An 18,715-nucleotide genomic window follows, 5' to 3' on the forward strand; every position below is an offset into this window, starting at 1 on the left:
GGCAGCAGGGCACGGATGTGCTGGCTGACCGTGTCCCTGAGTGTCCAGGAGCTGCCTAGAGGGGTCAGACTCTGTGGGGTGAGCCAGTCAGAGGTGGGGTCAGGCCCTCGGGGGACAACCACGGGGGTGGGCGGGAGGGGAGCCGCGGGCTGGGCGGCGGGAGGGGAGCCGCGGGCTGGGCGGGCTGCGGGCACAGGCGGAGCTGGGGAGAAGGTGGGGTCTGCACCTGGGTTGTGGGGGCGCAGTGCAGGGGCAGGTCCAGCCACGGGGACCACGGAGGGGCCAGGAACCGGGAGGGGCAGCGCCCAGGGCCCAGGGCTCCTCGGTCCTGACCCTGCCCTGGGACTCGCCTGGGCTGCGCCCTGCCTGGACCCCCTCCCAGCTCTGGAGGACCTCGGCTGCCCCAAGCCCAGGGTGCAGCAGGCCTGCCCGGGCCCCCAGACTCAGGGCCAGCGGGGACCCAGCGCTGGCCCTCCCCCCCGGCTGCTCCCCGTCCTCCGCGTAGCGTCACCATTTACTCCTGGCACAAGGCAGAGAACCCGGCACCGACCCAGCCACTGGGGACACGGCCCGTCCCTTCTCCTGGACAGTGAATCCTGAACGTCCTGCCGTGGCCTTCTGCCAGCCGAGACTCGAGGCCTGGGCAGGGTCCTGGGCTGGGTGGCTCAGGGCCATTTCTGACTCCCGTGGTGTGACCAGTGAGAGCCGCTTTGCCCGACTGGGGGGTGTCCAGACGGCCGAGCCCTGGACGCCCCTGGACCCCGCCCGTGGTGCCTCCTCCAGGAAGCCCTCCCTGGAGCCTGGGCTGGGCTCCTGGGTGATGGGTGCCCGGGAGGCTTTAGGGTGAACAGGCGCTCCCCAGGGTGATGTGGAAGGCCTGCGGGGTCCAGCACTGATGGAGAGCGGGGACGGGGGGCTGGAGGGGAGTGTTGCCGTGAGGTGGGAGGAGGCTCTGGGGGAGTGGGCAGGAGCCGGGGCACAGGGCTCGGGCCAGGCGTGGCCCTGGGAGACCTGGGCTCTAGCCCACGATTTACTGTGTGTCCCTGGGCAAGCCGCTCACCCTCTCTGGGCCCGCAGCCCACGTTCGCTCATCTGTGGAAGCCCCGCTGAGCGCCCTCCTGGGGTGAGTTACCAGGGAAACTGATGGGTGCCTCGAAGCCAGGCGCACAGCAGGCATTGAGAGGGGAATGAACGGCAGGGCCAGGGCAGGCGGGCAGGGCAGGCGGCCAGGCGAGGAGCTGAGGCCCTCTGGGGGGACGTGGAGGCTGGAAGGGGGTGGGGACCAGCGTTGGGGCCTGGATGCTGCGGGTGCCACCCTGTGGCTGCAGCTGGTGGTCCTGCCTGGGGGCCAGGGCCCAGTCAGCGCCTCGCAGGGGGCCTGCAGCCGGTGCTGTTGAGGGTCCAGCAGGGCGGTGCCTCCTCGGGTGAGACTGGACGTGCCCCCTCGGGCACTGCAGGCCTCTCGGGCGGGCAGCCCGGCTCTGACGCCAGATGCCACCGACGACGACGGTCACACCTGGCCCTGGCCCGCCCCAGAGGCAGGCGCCGTCCTGACACACGTGTGCCCAGGGGCTGGGGAGGGCCACTGGCCAACGTCCAGCCCCAGCTGCAGGAAACGCGGCTTCACCCCAGACGGCCCTGCTCTGCGGGCCTGGAGGGCCAGGTGCCCCCGGTTCTGTGGCCACAGACCCCGGGCAGGACACCCCCGTGGCCAGCAGACGCTCCCCCTCCTGCTCTGCGGTTGTGTCCCTGCTTCCCTGGGGTGGGGACCCGCCCTCTGTCCTCCATCACCTGGCGCCACAGGGGACCCGCCCAGAGGACCCAGGGGTCAGCTGTCCACTGAGCGGAGCGGCCCCACCTGCCTCCTCCAGGAGGGACGGAGGCGCTGGCCCCGTCCCTGAGCACCGCGGCTTGGCGCCTCGTGTTAATTATCTGCGTCATTCATTAGGGACGGTGGCTACCTGGAGTGACCAGTGATCATGGACCAGCTCGGCTGCACCTCCCGGGAGGCACCCCAGAGGTGAGCTGCACACCTACTATGTGCCAGTGTTTAACTCAACCCTCAGGACGACCCTGGGGAGGGCTGGGGCTCTACCCTTGACCCCTTCCCCAGAATTGGGAGGTCAAGAAGGGCCAGGCGTCCACCCGGTCATGGGGCTGGGAGCGGCGCTGGGCCCTGGGCTGCCTGCAAGGCCTTCACCCGGAGGGAGCTGCTGCCGGGGGTGGGGGGTGGGCCGCGGGAGGCTCTGGGCGCCAGCTCCGGTGCCAGGCTGAGCTCGGCCGCCCTGGCTTGGGCTCCACAGCCAGGCACCCGACTGGGCACTGGCCAGCCCCGCAGTGGGCTCCTGATCCCGGGGCCTGGACAACCTGCGCACTGCCCAGGGCCAGGCCTAGGTCTGCCGGCCCCACGGCACGGAACCAGGCAGGAACGGGAGCTGGCCTAATGTGGACGGGCCGTGCGCAGGGCTCTGCTGGGGCAGCTGTCCCGAAGGGCTGACCCTCCAAGGCCCTTCTCACCCCCTCTTCCTCTCTCCCGAGGGCCCCGCGGGACACCTGCCAAGTCACCCCCCGCCCTGTGTGACTCAAGTCACGGACAGGAGCCAAGCGATTCCCTGTTTCCTGACCTCAGGCTGGAAGTCCCACGCCCTGAAGCCCCTCTGTCCCCCCTGACCGGTCAGTGACAGGGACACCCAGCACCTTTCCTGCTGTGCCTCTGCAGCCAGGAACCTTAGGTCGCGTGCAGCGGCAGCGGCTCCCACACCAGCGCCCAGCGCGAAGGCTGGTGGGCTTTGTTCCCAAGCTGCGCTGCCACCTCTCTCACCTGTGGTACCAGGATGGGCCCCACGGGCACCCGACCACGGAGCCACCCAGCCCTGTTGTGCGTTTTATGTAGAGACAGGGTCTCCCTCAGCTGCCCAGGGCCTCACGAGATTGCTGAGGCTGGCCTTGAGCTCGCGGTCCTCCTGCCTCAGCCTCCCGAGCCGCAGGGACTACAACCAGAGAGCGAAGCGCAGCAGGAGGATCCAGAGAAGGTGCTCAGTTGGCCAGCACTGGCCGCGGTCACTCACCAGGCAGACGAGCTCTGGAAGGACATCAGCGGTGGGCTCTGGGCATCTTCCCGCAGCGTGTGCACAGCCTGGGGGGCCGGCGGCTGGGAGCCCGGGGGAGGCTGGGGCTGCGGGGCCGGCGGCCCTGGCCGAGGGGCGCGGGAAGGGCCCCCCCAGCGCCGGGGGTCCTGTTTCATCCAGCGGCCCTGCAGGCCCCACCGCGCCAGGTAGACCTGGCAGACGTCGTAGTTCATGGCCGAGTAGTAGAGCAGGTCCAGCAGCAGCAGCAGCAGCACGAGGAAGCCGTAGATCCACACCCCCAGCAGGGCCGTGTAGTTGCTGGGGAGAGACAGACGGACGGACGTGAGGCGGACGGCCCCGCCCAGGCGGCCGGCACCGGGGGCACGGGCCAGGGCTGCGCGCGAGCTCCCAGCGGGCACCAGGCTCGGCCCCGCCCCCCGCCCCGCTGCCTTCTTCCCCATCCTGGGCCTGCCCTGGAGGACCCCAGGCCCCCACGCAGGCTCCGCCCAACCCGCCGCCCCCCTCGGGCCTCCCTGTGGCTGGACGGCCATTGCCCGTCCCCCGGCCTCACCCTGCACACACCTCCTGTCTCACCCCTGGGCAGCTGCGGAGCCTGGGGACACCGGGGGACACCTCACCCCCCACATGTCATTCAGGGCTCGGCTCGGGGATCTCCACGGTGGCCTGAAGTCACGGTGGCCCCCGTCCCCTGCCTTTCTGTCCCTTCCTGGGGGCCTTTCACTGTGGCTGTGTGGTGAGGGTCCCCCCACTGTTCCTTATTCATCCACCAACATCCCCCGCCCCCACTGCGCACCCAGGCCTGCACCCTCCTCTGGCAGAGGTGGCAGGACTCCTGGAGGGCCTTGTGACCCAGTGCAGCCCAGCCTCCCCGTGGCCAGCGCCGGTCCCTGAGGAGCCCAGTCTGCCCGCCGCCCACGCAGGGCCTTTGCACAGGCTGTGCTTCTGCTGCTCAGCTCTCCACCTGCCTTCTCCTTCCTCCCGTCAGCCCCTGGGAGGCCGCTAGCCCCAGGAAGTCTCCAGGTGTCCACCCCTCCTCTGGTCACCGTGCCATTCCCCCACCCCTCCCTGAGGCTGGGGGCTGGTCCCCAAGGGCCGGCGGTGTCCTGGGCCCTGGAGCCACGGAGCCATGAGCAGTGCTCGCAGGGCCTGCAGCTGTTGGAGGAACCGGATCATCAGTCCCTCAAAGGCCACCCACAGCTGCTCCCTGCTGTGGCATCTGCTCGGTGGCTGTGCCAGCAGCGCCAAGGAGGAGGGCTAACGCGCACCCACGAGCAGAGTCGGGCCCAGCTGTTGCTCCCCAATCCCCAAACGAGGCCCCTAGGCACTGGGACCCCCCAGACCCCACTGAGCGGGGCACATGGTTCTCACTCCTCTCCTGCCAGGCTTTGCTGTGTTTCCTGAGAACCGCCGCCCGTCTCTGGGCTGGAGGAGAGGCCACAGACTCCAGTCTCAGCTTTCAGGAGCTGGATCTCTGCAGACCTGGAGCGGCCCTGGCTCCCCCGGACCCTGGGCCTCCCAGGGCTGGGCCAGGGCCAGGCGCCCTCTGCTCCTGGCCAGCAGTGCTCCCGCTTACTTGGCCACTCAGTTCTTGGACCAAGGACTCGCTGGGTGCCGGGGTGACAGGGAGGCGGCTGTGTCCCGACAGGTGTGTGGACCTTCAGGGCCGACGCTCCAGGCTTGGTGCCCACGGGGGGGGGGGGGGGGTAAGGGTTAGGACGCCGACGTCCTCCTGGCGCTCGCTGACCCCGAGCAGCAGGTCGCTGTGGCCGGGTCCCCACCACGGCCACCACAGAGGGGACACTGGACTTTTCTGGAGGCCTCTAGTCAGAATTCCTGCCGGGAAGGAGCGGCATCGGGGCAGGAATGTGGGGCAGAGAGGTGGCCACGCAGACGGGAAGCGGCCTGGCTGTCCCCCACGTCCTCTCTCCTGCAGCCCAGAGTGGCTTCCCAGGGTTCCCACGGCAGCCAGGAGCCGAGGGGCGGGGCCGAGGGGCGGAGCCAAGGGCGGGGCCGAGGGGGAGGGGGCAGCTGTCTGCGGTCAGTCGCGTCCAGCAGAAGGAAGCCTCCGCACAGAGCATCGCCTGAGCCCCGACCACCCAGCCTGGAGCGCAGCACCCGGTTCCAGGAGCAAAGGGCAGCAGGCGCGTGGGCTCCTGTCCAGGCTGGGCCTCGCTGCCCGCCTGCCCGCACTGTGCCCACCTCCCATGCGCCCAGCTCAGCGGCCGCCCCCTCCAGGCAGCCTGCCGTGACGCTCCCAGAGTGCACTGCGGGCTCCGCTGTCCTGCAGAACTGTCCGCCCTTGGACACAGGGAGGCCCTGAGGGCAGCGCTGGGTCCCGCGGGTCTCTGTGCCCAGCTGTGGCCAAGTGGCCTCCACGCCGACGTCCTCCTGGCGCTCGCTGACCCCGAGCAGCCACCTTAGCCGTGTGAAGGGCCAGGGCCTTGCGCTTCTGAGTCCTTAGACGGCGCCGTGTGCCGACGTGCCAGGAGGGACGACCCGCTGACCCGCGAGGAAAGACGCCGGAGAGACAGAGTCGCCTGCCGGAGGTGGCGCAGGGGCGAGAGCTGCTCTCCCCGGCTCGGGCCCTGGGCCTCCGAGGGCTGGAGTCGAGTGTCACCAAGGGCTCTCCTGCCTCTGCCCTCTGTGCCCACTGTTCCTGGCCCAGCCTCTGCCAGACCGAGGGCTTGTTCCGCTTCTCCCTCCTCCGGGGGCTCCTGGCCGAGGGTCACCATCATCGCGCTCCGTGGCCAGTGGCTGGTGTTGGCGTCCGCCTGCTGCCCACCCGGCCCCTCCCTGCTGGTGCCGCCAGCACCGGGTCCCCTCTGCTGCCTGGGGTGGCAGGCTGGGCCACCAGGCCACAGACCCGTCCCGGGCAGCTCCTGCCCTGGAGGTCGGCCAGCTGGGGAGTCAGGCCTGGTGTGATTTTAAAAATCTAATTAAAAATACGTGAGCTGGAAGCTGACTCCACCCGGATGCCCGTCTTGGTCGAGTGCGAGGAGCGGCCCAGGGTCAAGAGCAGGGGCCGCAGAGCCAGGGACAGCGGCAGCTGGGAGTGCTGGGCACGGTCACTGAGTCGTGCAGGAGCCCCCGTCTCCTGGGGCCAGAGCAGCGGTGCTCAGCCTGTGAGCACGCCCGGCCCTGCCCCGCTCCAGGGCCCAGGAGAGTCCTGCTGGGCCTGGCTGGGGACGCGGAGGCCAGGGCACCGGGTTCAAACCCTGGTTCTGCAGGTTCTCCCTGTGGAACTCGGGGAGCTGAAAGGGGTCACTCTGCTGCCTGCTCCATGGTGAAGCCGTGGGCCTCAAGGAAGGGCCTGGAAAGAGAACCCACTAAGCGCTGGCTCCTTCAACAAAGGCCCAGAGGGAGCGCTGGAGAGGCCTAGGCCCAGAGAGGCACAGGGCTTTGCTCAAAGCCACACAGCAGTCCGTGGCAGGGTCTGGCTTCAGGCCCAGGAAGTCCAGGGAGGCAGGCTGTTCCTGTCACAGTGTCCCCGCCACTCCCTGGGGGGCATCTCAGAGGGGCACCCATGTCCCTCTGAAAACAGGCTTGGTCATGTGACCAGCTGGGCCGGGCACAGTCCTCGGTGCCAGAGAGGTGATCTCACAGCTTCCTGTCCAGGACTCAGGCCCACCCAGGGCCACCAACAGGGCTCGGTGGGCCGGCGGGGTGGCGGGATCGCAGTGGTCCGTGCAGCAGGGCAGGTGCCACGGCCCAGCAGTAGCCCTGAGCCAGCGCCTGGCGTCTCCACCTGGGATGTCCCTGGGAGGCCACTTCCTCAGCCAGGGACACAGCAGGAGCCAGAAACAGCATTTGTCCCCAGGCCCCGGGACTCGGGCGCTCATCACCCTTTGCTGAGCAGGGACCCTGGGACAGAGGAGCGGCCCTGCGTGTCCTTTAGTGCTGTGTGGCTCCAGGCCTCTTGTCACTGTCTCTGAGCCTCAGCCCCAGAGAGCGGGGCGAGCAGGGCCTCCTCCCCGTGGGCAGCGGGGCAGGTCCTCGCGATGCTCCTTCGCTTCCCTGGAGGTGGAGGGCACTCGGGTCAGGAAGAAGGTTCTAGAAGCTCTCCAGTCTTCCTGCGTGTGGGGGGCGGGAGTTCGACGCCCAGCAGGGCTTGGCAGGGTCGAGTGGGGGACAAGAACTCTGGTGACCTCTGACCCCACGCTGGGGCTGGACCCTGAGCTTGAGGCCTGTTACAAGGGACGCGAGGTCGCGTGGGGGAGGCTGGGACCCAGACTTGGGGTGCCCGACACAGGGAAGGAGGCCGTCGGGGCGGGTCTCGGGGAGGTGGGGAGAGCCCTGCGCCCTGCGCCCTGCACCCGTGCCACAGCAGCAGTGCCCAGGCCTTCGGAGACCCTGAGCCGCCTCCTCCGAGCGGTTCCCTGCCTCGGGGAGGGGCGGCTGCTGCCCTGGTGCCTGCCCACGTGAGCCCTGGGTGGAGGCCCAGGGTCGGGGGCCCGAGTCCTGGGCGGGTGTCCAGCTGCCTGCCCAGGACGGCCTGAGCACCCCTGGCGTGGCCGGAAGGTGACATCGCTGTGGCGGGTGATGGGAGGCATCTGCCAGGGCCCAGAAACCCCTGTTCCTCCAGAGAAGCGCAGATAAAGGAGGCCCAGTGCCCCTCCCCGGTCACCCTCTTCCCGCTGACTCAGCCACAGGGGCAGTGGGGGCCACGCTCCAGCTGCTGTCCCTCTGGGCTGACCGCTGGCCGGGGAGTGGCCCTGGCAAGTGCAGGTGTCTGGGGCCCTGGGACTCCAGGCTCTGGCTGAGACCTGGTGCGAGCCCCGGAGCCCGACAGCAAGGCCAGGAGCAGGACAGGGCTCCCACCCGGCTCTAGCTGTCACCTGGGACAGGTGACCTCACCAGCCTCCACCCGACTGGGTTCTCTTCCTCCCAGAGCGGCTGCTAGAGGCTGGGGAGAGCCCACCCCAGAGGGCCTGCGACCAGGTGTGCCCAGGGCTCTGCAGGGCAGGACGGCCACAGCCCAGGTGGGCTCTGCCTGTTCCTGAGGCACACGCAGGCCCCGTCCCCACCATCTGGTGACAATCTGAGACACCCCAGCTGCCCCTCTGCCACCAGCCCACAGTCCTGCCTGGAGCCCAGGCAGCTGGACAGGGGCTCCCGAGGCCCTGATCCGTCCCTAGTGGGGCCACAGCCCCAAGCTGTCCTTGGGCCTCTGGTCACCCCAGGTGCTCAAGGGCCCCCTTGTCCCGTGCACCGTCCTGGAGGCACAAGGACAGCTCAGAGCCCTCCTGGCCCCAGGTTCCCTCAGGAGAGGGTCCCAGCACCTCCGCACCCCAGGAGGCCCCGCCACCCCGGGTCCCCAGGGCCGGGGGCTCCCGCCTGCCTCTCAGCACACTGGACGCCCTGGCCTCCCTCCAGGACTCAGAGTGCGGGGGGTGGAGTCCAGGTCTGTGGGGGCTCACCATACCAGGCCTCCCACCCCCCAGGGAGGAAGGGGGCAGGAAGACGCGGGAGAACACAGGAGCAGGGGTGCGCGGGCCACCCGGGCCACCCGCACCGTGGGTCGGCCAGGACGGTGGGAGGAGGGCTGCTGGCATCTGGTGGGAGAGGCCGGCCTGCCCCACAGCCCAGGACATGCAGGGCAACAAAGAATGACCTGCCCAAGGTCAGAGGGGCCGGCACAGCCAGGGCCTCTCCCCGCTCGGGGTCTGCCTCCACCTGCGAGGCTCCAGGATTCCCAGGCAACTCCAGGCCTCCCGGGCTCCGCCACGCGCCTTCCCCAGGCAGGTGGCTCACCTGCTCTGTGCCCATCTTCCCCAGTGTGACATGGCTAAGGAGGGGTGGCCGCTGAGGCAGGCGGGAGAGTGGGCGCAGAGCCTGCCCCAGGCGCTCCCTGGGCGCTTCTTAAGGTCGAGGAGTAAAAGCGCAAGTTCAAGTTCCAGTTCCCACGTCCATCCTCTCCACGAAGGCCTTCCTCTGTGGTCCAGCTGCTGGCGGGCAGCCAGCGGCCCCGGGGTTGGAACCGTGGCGTATTCCACGTGCAATCCCGGGAAGTGTGCAGATTATAGAAACCTGTGGGCTCCGGAACCAGGATCCCAGGCGCCAGGCGCCAGCCCCTGCACAGTCTGGTTTGCTGCCAAGCCTCCGAGAGGCTTCCACGGCCCCCGCAGCCCCTCGGGGTCCTAACCCCCATCCTGGCGCCGCTCTGCTCCCTCACGAATTAGCCCTTGTTCTTAGAAAAGGCTCGGGTCAAACTGCAGGCCTGGTTCCAGTCCCGCTGTGACGGACGGGGCTCGCTGAGCGACTTCACACACAGAATTATTCTAAGGCCTGAGCAGATGGCAAGATATTCAGGGGAAGCCGTGCATTTGAGGAAGGCAGGCTGGGGAGCTGGCCTGGGGGGAGGAGGGGAGTTTGCATCTCCTGCCCAACCAAAGGGAGGACGCAGCTTCCCCCTGAGTGAGCACAGCATGATGCAAAGCCCTGGGAGTCCCCGCGACAGACGGAGAGATGGAGGCTCAGATCCCAGCCCACTGCCCCCAGCGGTCCTGCTAATTCCTTCACAGCACTCCACAACCACCCCTTTCAAGCCCATGTCTCCTGACTAGGAAAAAATACATCGACCCTGAGAGCCAGCCTCATGCTTTCTGGGAAAATATTTGAAGCATCTCGTGAAAGTTAGGAGGAAGGTAAGAAAGAATGCCTGACCCATAAAGAGGAGCCAACACCGTTGTTTTAGAGGTACTCGCCAACACACTTGGACAAGAAAAAAGAAGGGAGGCACACTCATTAGAAAGCAGGAGACAAAATCATCCTAACTGGAAACCCAGGAGAATCAACTGGAAAAGTGTGACAAACTAAGACATTTTAGTAAGTTGGCTGAGTACAAAATTCACAAAATTCATAAATAGAAATGATTAGCTTTTATCACCTTTATCATCTGAGCAGTCAGAAGACAGGGTAGAAGGAAACACCTTATTTATAATAGCAACATGAAAAGAAATAAGTAGAAATAAATGCAAAGCTTATGGTACAACATCTCTATGAAGAAAACTGTGAAGTGCTATGAGGGAAAATTCGAACCCATAGAAGTGTACTGTGTCCTTGGAGATAAATAGTCCACATATGAAAAGTCATTTCTTGGCTTCACCTATGAATTCAAAATGAGCTCAGTTCAAAATCATGATTAGGTTGGTGGGGTTTTTTGGTTTGTTTGTTTCTGTTTCTTTGCAGAACTACACAAGCTAATTCAAACGTTCATATAACCAAGAGCCCGGCGAATAAGCCGAGATGTGAAAACATACTAAAGATCACCGTCGTTAGTAGAGTGAGACACTGAGACACCAGCCAACGGATCACGGAGAGTCTCACCATCTGCCTGACACTCCAGTTTAGCACATTATGGTACATGATATTTGCACTTTACACCAGCAGACAGGAGATGGACAATTCAGTGAATGGTGTTGGAACAAGTGGCCTCCCCATTTGGGGGAAAAAAAAAAACAACACCAGTAATAATGAAATTGAATTCCTAGCTCAGAACTTACATCCATATAAGTCTTTTGATATAAATGATAGATTTTTAAAAAAGAAAGTAAAACATAAAAGAAGTAGAGATGACATGGGGGGATTTTTAATAACCCCATCAGGAAAATCCTTGCTCATTATGATATGAAACCCAGAAGTCCTAAAAGAAAAAAACTGGAAATAATGTGATTGCATAACAATTAAAACTAAGTATGAGAAAAAAAGTCACCAAATCAAAGGCACAATACGAAAATTTTTCTTCTTATATATAAAGAATTCCTATAAATAAATAAAAAGACCAAAATGCAAAGGGACACATTCAGGTAACTCACGGTGACAAGCACAAACGGCCCTCACATGTGAAGATGCTCAGTGTGGTCCACAGTAAAAGGCCGTTTTGATCTTCCAGGCCTGGACTTAGCCATCCCCTGCTTCCCCCCTGCTATCTCTGCTCCCATACCTGGGTCCCCCCTTCAGGAGCCCGATCTCAATGTGTGTTCGTCACTTAGGGGAAGGACTGCAGGGTTAACCTCTGAGTCGATGGTGTCGATCCGTATTATTGAACAAGGCTGAATGAACGTGGGGACTTGGGGCAGGCGCCGGCACCTGCTCTACCTGAAACCGGTCTCTGCACACCACCCCAGGGAGCCTCTAGCAGGCCTGAGAGTGGGCGTGGCACTCGGGTTTCTCAGAGGGCAGGCCCTGGAGGCTTCGCCGGGCTACTGGGCCCCTCCCCGGGGTCACTGTGCACCTGCCCGGGGCGGGCTGGAACTCACTTGTGCATGTAGCCCTCGGAGCTGGCCGAGAGGTTCGCCTGCATCACCGCCTGGAACTCAGACTCGTTGCAGCAGTATTTGAAGACCGTGTTGTTATGGTGACAGCAGAGGAGGAAGGTTTTGTTGTCAGAGAGCCGCGGGCAGTGGAAGCCAAAGTGGTAGCGGCCCTTGTGGTCCGTGTACGGCTCGCAGACCCGGAAATGCGCGGAGGAGACTGCAAAACAGGTCACCAGATTCGGTGGGACCCCGGCCACTGTGCCCAGGGGCAGGATGGGCAGCGGTCCAGTCCTGCTGGCCCTCCCTCCCTCCCCGGGAAGCCTCCCAGCTCCTTTCCCTGGTTGTGTACTGTGAGGCCAGGGACTTGGGGCGCCTCCAGGGAAGAGCCAGGGCCCCCTCACGGGGACCCCTCCAGCAGCTAGGAGGCACTCACAGGAACTGAGCGGCCACTCTGCCCTCCCAGGCCCATCCCGTCTAGTCCAGTGGCCACCCTAGCAGGTGGGCTTGGGAATCCCACTCTACAGATGGGGAAACTGAGGCTCAGAGGCCTGCAGTGCCGCGGCTGCGCTGGGAAGCAGGGGAGCAGGAATGAACCCAGGCCTGCTTGGAGTCCACTGGTTCCTGGGTAGGGCCACTGCAGACAGGCTGGCCCCTGGGGTGAGGGGCATGGAGGAGACTGGGTTCCAGCAGCAGCCCCTCCAGCCAGTGGTCCTGCCCACCTGCTACCCTGCCCAAGGCCTCCCAGGCTCCCTCCCGGCTGCAGGGAGCCAGCACTCTGCTCTCCCTCCCCCAGCTCCGGAGGGAGGCCGGGTGACACCCAGGAGTGCAGGCTGAACAATGGAAACCCTGGAGCCGCTGCCTCAGGCTTAATTAGTGTCTTCATAAAAGGGATCCTGTATCTAATTTGTATCGCTGAAAGGGGGCTTCGCGGGCTGAATGCGCCTCTCCAACCACCAGGCACTGGCTCTGCAAAGCCTCCGCCAGCCAGCGAGCTGGGAGCTGTCTGCCGAGGTTACCAGGCTGCACCCACACTCACCCCCAGGCTGTGCCTCGGGGAGGCCAGGAGGGGCTGGGCTGGCAGGTGGGCAGTGCCCCTCAGGCTCCCGGTGCAGAGGCTGGCTGGGGTGCCCCGACTCAAATTCTGTGCCCCTTCCCCAAAGGACAGCACCCTCTTCTGCGGGGTGGGGCACAGGGGCCTGTGGGCTCCCTTGACCCCCTTGACCTTGGGAAACCGTCTCCCAGGACGCAGAGGTGACTGCACATGCCCAGACGGAGCATCTGCTGACAGAGATCATGGGTTCCACTGAAGGGAGGGCAAAGTGAGGCTCAGGGCAGTGGGCCTCAAGGCATGGTCCCTGGCCTGGCCTGTCACACCCCTGGGGACTGTCCCAAAGCAGATTCTCAGGCCCCTCATAGTCCTTCCAGATCAGCTCTGGGGCATGGCCCTCAGTCTGTCCAGGAAGCCCACCAGGGATGCCATGGGCTACGTGGGACCCCAACCTGGCGGAGCCACAGGCCAGGGCCAGAGCTGAGGGTGGCCGTGGCCATCAATCCCGCCTCGGTCCCAGTCCGTTGGGAAGCCCTGCCGTGGCTCTACTCACACCTGTTTGTGGGCAGCTGGGAGGGACCAGCTAGCCAGAGGCCACGTGCCAGCCAGAAAGACGGGCCCAGGCTCTGGGACAGGCCCCAGAGCTGCCACAGGACTTGGGGTGGGCAGGGCGGCAGGGAGGAGCTGGCCTTGCGGGGGCCTGGACACCTTGGCAGGAGCCAGGGGTGTGGACACGGGATGGTGGGGGCTGGCCCAGCACATAGAAGGGTCCTGCCCTGCACCTAGCTCCCAGTGTCAGCACCGCCGGACAGTCAGCGCCACCGGCTTTGGCCACTGGTGGCCACCAGGAAGCCCTGCAGCTCCCTGAGCCGAGGGAGCCCTGGGCTAGGAGCCAGGACTGCTGGAGCGTCCCGGGGATACCTGGCCCCCTCGGCCCCCTCCCCTCCCTGGGGAAGGCAGGTTGGCTCCCCCTGTGGGGCCAGCAGCAGGCTGTGCTGGCTCAGGGCAGTGCCCGGCTCCCCTCCTCACACAGCAGGAGTTGACCGGGCAGCTGCTTCCTGCTCAGAGTCCTTTCCTCATTTGTAGGAGGAGGCCAGAGGTTCTTCTGCCCCAGGGGACAGTGAGGACCAGAGGAGCCCATGCATGGGGAGCCCCTGCCCAGGGACCCCCCACTCCCAGCCCCTCCTAGCCTCCCTCTAAGCTGTGCCCAGCAGCGTGGTGGGGGCTGGAAACCACCAGGGGACATCAGTGGCTCAGAGAGGAAAGAGAGTAGGAGGCAGAGACAGTGGACAGAGAAGGAGCAGGAAGGACAGGAAGCCTCCGGCAGAGCAGCACTGGCCCTGCTCAGAGCGGGCGCTGGCTGGTGTGCTGGGCCGCCCCTCTGCTGAGGCCAAGGGAGGCCTCTCTGGTCAGCCCCAGCTCAGAGCGGTGCATGCCCATCTTTGTAACTGGGAGTCTGATAGGGGACATCGTGGGGAGCTGGTGTGGCACCCGTGGGGTGGCCTCAGTACCGGGGCTCTGCCTGGGCCAGGTTCCCAGCCCCCAGCCTGCTGTATTGGCTCAGGCAAGTGAGCCCCGAGCCTCAGTGTCCTTATCTATACCGCGGGCGACCTGAGCTGCCTGGCGGACGGGCAGGGCCGTGCGCAAAGGCCCCTCGGACTCTCCCTCGAGCACCCGGGCGAGGGAGCAGGGTGCTGTGCACAGTAGGTCCTCACGGCCCGCCATGGGCGTGAGCGGGTCGGAGGGCACCAGGGCGGCGCCCGGCTGGCCGCGCTGACCACGCCCCTCCCGCCCGCCTCCAGGGTTTACCTGCGGAGAACAGCAGGGACAGGAGCAGGGCGAGCCGGTTCCGGGACTGCGGGCCACAACTGGTCATCGTTTGGCTGGCATCGATCCGTGCAGCGCCGCCTGTTTAATGAGACCCGGGGGAGGCTGGGTGTGGGCGGCGGCTTTGTCGCCGGCGGGGACCCGCGGCGGGCGCAGGGCGGCGAGGGTGGAATCCAGCCATCCAATTTCCTCTCCGGAATGAACGGCCTTCCCCACCCATCACCTGTCACCTCCTTTTCTTTTCACCGCAAAATGAGACTGAATCGGAGGAGGACGACGGCTCAGGTGGTGGGAATAACCCGCGGACCGCGCGTCCCTAACGGGGACTTCCATTAACCCCGGCCCGAGGGCCAGCACCGGGCAGGGGCTCCCAGGCCCTGGGGACACGGCGGGGACTAAAGAGAAGCGAAACAGGACCAGGCAGAGCCGTGTGCCTTCCGCGAGGGCAGCGACGAGCCACACAAACAAATGAATATTTAAAATGCCACGAGGCTCGGAGCTCGCCCCGCGCTGGGAGCAGGTCCCCGCCACCAGCTCCTCCAAGAGCTGAGCGGGAAGGTCCCCGGGACTCGCGGGAGGGCGGGACAATGGGACACGGCGGGGACACACAGTTCAGCCTTGGGAAAGGGGGGGATTCTGACCCTGTCACAGGGCAGATGGACCTGGGGACCTTGTGCTCAGGGAAGCAAGCCGGTCACAAAAGGGCACGCACTGGGGGCCCCACTGGCCTGGGGTCCCTGGGGGGGTCAGACCACAGGACGGGGGAGTGGGGCCCCCAGGGCTGCCCCTGCCAGGTGGGGGCCCTGGCCTCCGGGCAGCACTGCACAGCCCCTCCCTGTTGCTCACAGAGAAGACTCCCTCTGGCCAGTCCTGGGTCCACTCGGGAGGCCCTCACCGAGTGTCCCGGAAGACAGTCTGAGATGAACAGTTGCAGAGACGCAGCTGACCCCCGGCTCTGGAAGAGGAGCGGGCTTGGCAGCCGAGGCCCAGCTCAGACTGTCCCAGAACCCCGCCTTCGGCTCCTGGAGCCCGGTCAGGGAGGGCAGAGGGCCACCAGGGGGGCGGAGGCAGCTCTGCATCCTGTGGGCAGTCAGCCTGCAGGACCGGCAACCAGGGACACCCAGAGGTGGGAAACCAGCCCGGGGTGACAGGTTGGAACCAGGCTCGCAGCCTGGACCTCGCCCCGCCACAGAGCACAGAGCGGCACTGGGGGCCTGAGCAACGGGGTGCCCACCCCAGGAGGTGTGCCAGGACGGGGTGGCCTGGGGGTGATGTGGGACCCGGCCGGGGAGGGGGCCCCTCAGGTCTCGCACAGTGCGGAGCCTCCCCCTCCCACCTGCCCTGCAGCTCCCCAGGCTGAGAGCCGCTTAATTGCTCTGAGCCTGGCCTCCCTGGCCTCCCCGGCCTCCCGGCCTCCTGGGAGGGTGAAGGAGATTAAAGCATCTGAGGGCTTAGGAGAGATCTCCTTTCAGGGAAACCCAGGATCCACCCTGGAAATACGCCGAGCCAACGGAGCCCTGGGCCCAAGATGACCACCCGCCTGGCCGGACCTGCAGACCGGAGAAGCTGAGGCTGGGGGCAGAGTCAAGTCCCCAGGCTCCAGGACCCATAGGGTGGGGCTGCCCTCATTCTGATCAGGGGCTCAAGTCCAGGAGCTACTGGGCCAGTGGGTGAGTGACCCAGGTCCACCTGCACCAGGGCAGGGCTCCTTCCCGCTGCTGCCACTCCCTACAAAGTCCACTGCCTGTTTTGGGGGGGTCAGTCACCCTGGGGCGCCATCCTGCAGCAGCTCAGTCAGAAGCTGCTCAGATGCCACCTCCTCCCGGAAGCCCCCCTTGACTCTGCTGCCTGGAAGCCCGCCCCTCCCCCCCGCCTGTCTGTGGGTTTCCAGTTTCACAAACTGGTGCCCCTCCTCCCTCAGCAGCCACCTGCCACCTCCAACTCAGCCAGGCTCCCACTGGGTTCTAGGGACATGACAGAGGAGAGTCCTTGCCCCCTGGCTGTGCGTGGAGGGTGCTCACCAGCCCCACCCATGACCCCACAGGCCCTGGCCAGAGCGGAGGGCACCCAGCCGGCCCTCAGGCCTCCTTCTGTGGCGCTGAGACCACAGCCACCTCAGAGCCTGATGCGAGGGTCACCTGCGTCCAGGCTGGGCAGGTCCTGCCCACAGCCGGGGCTCCCCACGTCTAACTCCTCCGAGCCCAGCCCATCCAGCCTGGGCACTGCTCCCCGGCTCTGCAGGCCGACAGGCCCCTGTCCACCTCATGCCGGGCCTGAGTCGGAGCAGTCAAAGCCACCACCCGCCTGCTGGACAGCGGTCACTGCCCAGGCTCCCGAGGGGCTGGAGTACCAGGGCTGCAGGCAGAGTCCTGGGGAGGCCAGTCACGTCCCGTTCCCTCTGGGCCAGAAGGTGGCTGCAGACACCCCCAGGGCCCCAGGGCCAGCCTGGTCCTAGATGGACACTGCCTCGGGCCACGCATTCCCTGCCATGGCCTGGGCCCTCTGCGGGGCCACAGAGGTCCTGGGTTTGGGGACCATGAACACTGGGACTAGGACATGTCACACAGTCAGGCACCCCCACCCAGGACCTGCCAAAGGTGACGTCTACTCTAGCGGGACCCTCACATCCACTTGCTGCCCAGCCTGCTGGGCCCTGCTTCTGGGTGCTCAGAGCCCCTGGGGGTTGCCCCTGGAGGCTGCCATCCCCTGGCTGTTTTGTGGGTGAGCTGGACACTGTCCAGTACCTCACTGTTACCTCCGCGAACCCCACGCAGCCCCAGGAGGCAGATCACCTCAGTAAGGAAGAGACTGAGGCTCAGAGATGCAGAGTGACGTGCTGGAGCTCACACAGCGCTTGGCTGCAGGCAGGAGGCCAAGCAGGCTCCAAACCCACTCAACCTCCCAGCGCCCCAAGGGCGTCCCAGGCCCCCAGGCCCCCAGGCCCCCAGCGAGCGCAGTGAGGTCCGTCTTCCCGGCCACCTGAGATGGCAGCTCCGAGCCCACCCTTGGAGAGCTGGAGGACCTTGTGCCTCGCGGGCTCCCTGGGCGCTCTCGACCTGCAATCTCGAGTCCGGCCCGCATCTCTGTGGTCCGCCGCCCGGGTCAGCCGGGGACTGCTGTTCTGAGGTTGGAGGGCTATTTTTAAACACCAGATTTGGCAAGGCTGGAGCTGGGGAGGGCGCGTGGACAGCAGCGGACTGGGAGATGCGTTAGACCCTCGGGGACGGGAGGTCCCTGGCACACCAGCCAGGCCACCAGGACGGCGGGGAGGAACCCTGGGGCAGGGCCCCACTGCCCGGTGGGGGGACGGGGACACCATTGGCCTGAAGCTCTGGCAGCCTTGGGGTCTCCCGCTGCCCCTCCTCAGCCCACCCTGCCTCCTGCCTCCTTGGCTGGCCAAGTGCATCTCCTCTGGCGGGGACCACCCAGGGCGGCCGGGCCTGAGGCCAAACCCATGTGACCTGGGTGAGCCACCGAGTCCCAGAGTCCTCTGTGCTGGAAGGGGCTTATGGGGCACGTGATCCACAGGCGCCTGTGTGACAGCTGAGACCGGGTGCCGGAGCCTCGCCCTCACGGAGCCCCCGTGTCCTCCCAGCTGGCCTCTACCTCCGCGGTCCCAGGCCGGCTTCCCCAAGTGCCTGCCTGCTCACCCTGCTTAGGAGGTCCGGCCTCGCCCACCCCAAGGCCTCCGAGCACAGCCTCACCCTCTGTGCTCCTCCAGCTTCAGCCTCCAAGGCCCGTGGCTCCTCCGAGCATTTGCATGTTCTGTTCCCAGCTGTGCTCGGTGCCTGAGGCTCCACCGGGGAGCCCACCCCAGGCCCCTCCTCCCAAAACGCTGGCCCTCCCCACCCCCTGGGCCAGGGCTGTGCTGCCGACTTGATCTGTGTCCTCATTCCAGAGCGACCCTGAGAAGGGCACATGGGAGCAGGGGTCAGGGACAGGACACTGCCCCAGGGGCATGGTCCTCTTCAGACATGAGCCACACTGGCCCTGGCCCTGAATCTTCTAGCCCCGGGGACAGAGAAGGACACAGGCTGGTCACTGTGGAAGCCCCAAGCCACCTCGCCCCCCTCCCCAGGGCAGGGCGGGAGGCCAGGGGAGGTGAAGGTCCTGCCCAGGCACCTGGGCTCTCAGCAGCTGGTGGCGCACTCCAGAGCCTGGGCCTGGCGCCTCTGCTGACGCCCACCCCACAGCCCAGCCGCTCTGCCACTGTGGGCCGAGCGCGGCACGTCAAACAGGACAGGAAAGGCCCCGCGGCCTGGGGACCTGCGGCCCGGGCAGGGTGGGGACGGTCATCATGCCAGCCACAGGATGCTCAGAGGCCAGACTTGCTGGACTGTCAGTGACAGTCATGTTGGCGTTAACGTGGACGAGCATTCAGCACGGACAGCAGGTGCCCATGGGTGTGTAGGAGCCTCCCACGGGCAGGGGCTGGGACCCGGCTGCTCTCCCCCACTGGCCCCTTGGCCTCGCACACCGTGGACTGCCCTGGCCGC

At 65.9% G+C, this 18,715-nt stretch overlaps 1 protein-coding gene across 7 annotated transcripts in view; it reads right to left on the bottom strand.

The window, feature by feature from the left end:
• The window catches only part of Shisal1 (shisa like 1), a 93,527-nt gene that overhangs the window by 20,254 nt on the left and 54,558 nt on the right, over positions 1 to 18,715 (bottom strand). For 6 of the 7 annotated variants that reach the window (XM_005338590.5, XM_078052574.1, XM_078052576.1 and 3 more), the window contains 3 exons: positions 14,202 to 14,300; positions 11,348 to 11,561; positions 3,069 to 3,386 (listed from right to left, as the gene is read on the bottom strand). In XM_005338590.5, the coding sequence (XP_005338647.1) occupies positions 3,069 to 3,386; positions 11,348 to 11,561; positions 14,202 to 14,268 (599 nt within the window). In that variant the 5' untranslated portion in view covers positions 14,269 to 14,300. Of the gene's footprint in view, positions 1 to 3,068; positions 3,387 to 9,952; positions 10,195 to 11,347; positions 11,562 to 14,201; positions 14,301 to 18,715 lie in introns of those variants that run through there. The other variant, XM_078052578.1, reaches the window with a different exon arrangement.

The sequence above is a fragment of the Ictidomys tridecemlineatus genome, chromosome 6 (assembly GCF_052094955.1).
Source record: "Ictidomys tridecemlineatus isolate mIctTri1 chromosome 6, mIctTri1.hap1, whole genome shotgun sequence".
Classification (NCBI taxonomy): domain Eukaryota; kingdom Metazoa; phylum Chordata; class Mammalia; order Rodentia; family Sciuridae; genus Ictidomys; species Ictidomys tridecemlineatus.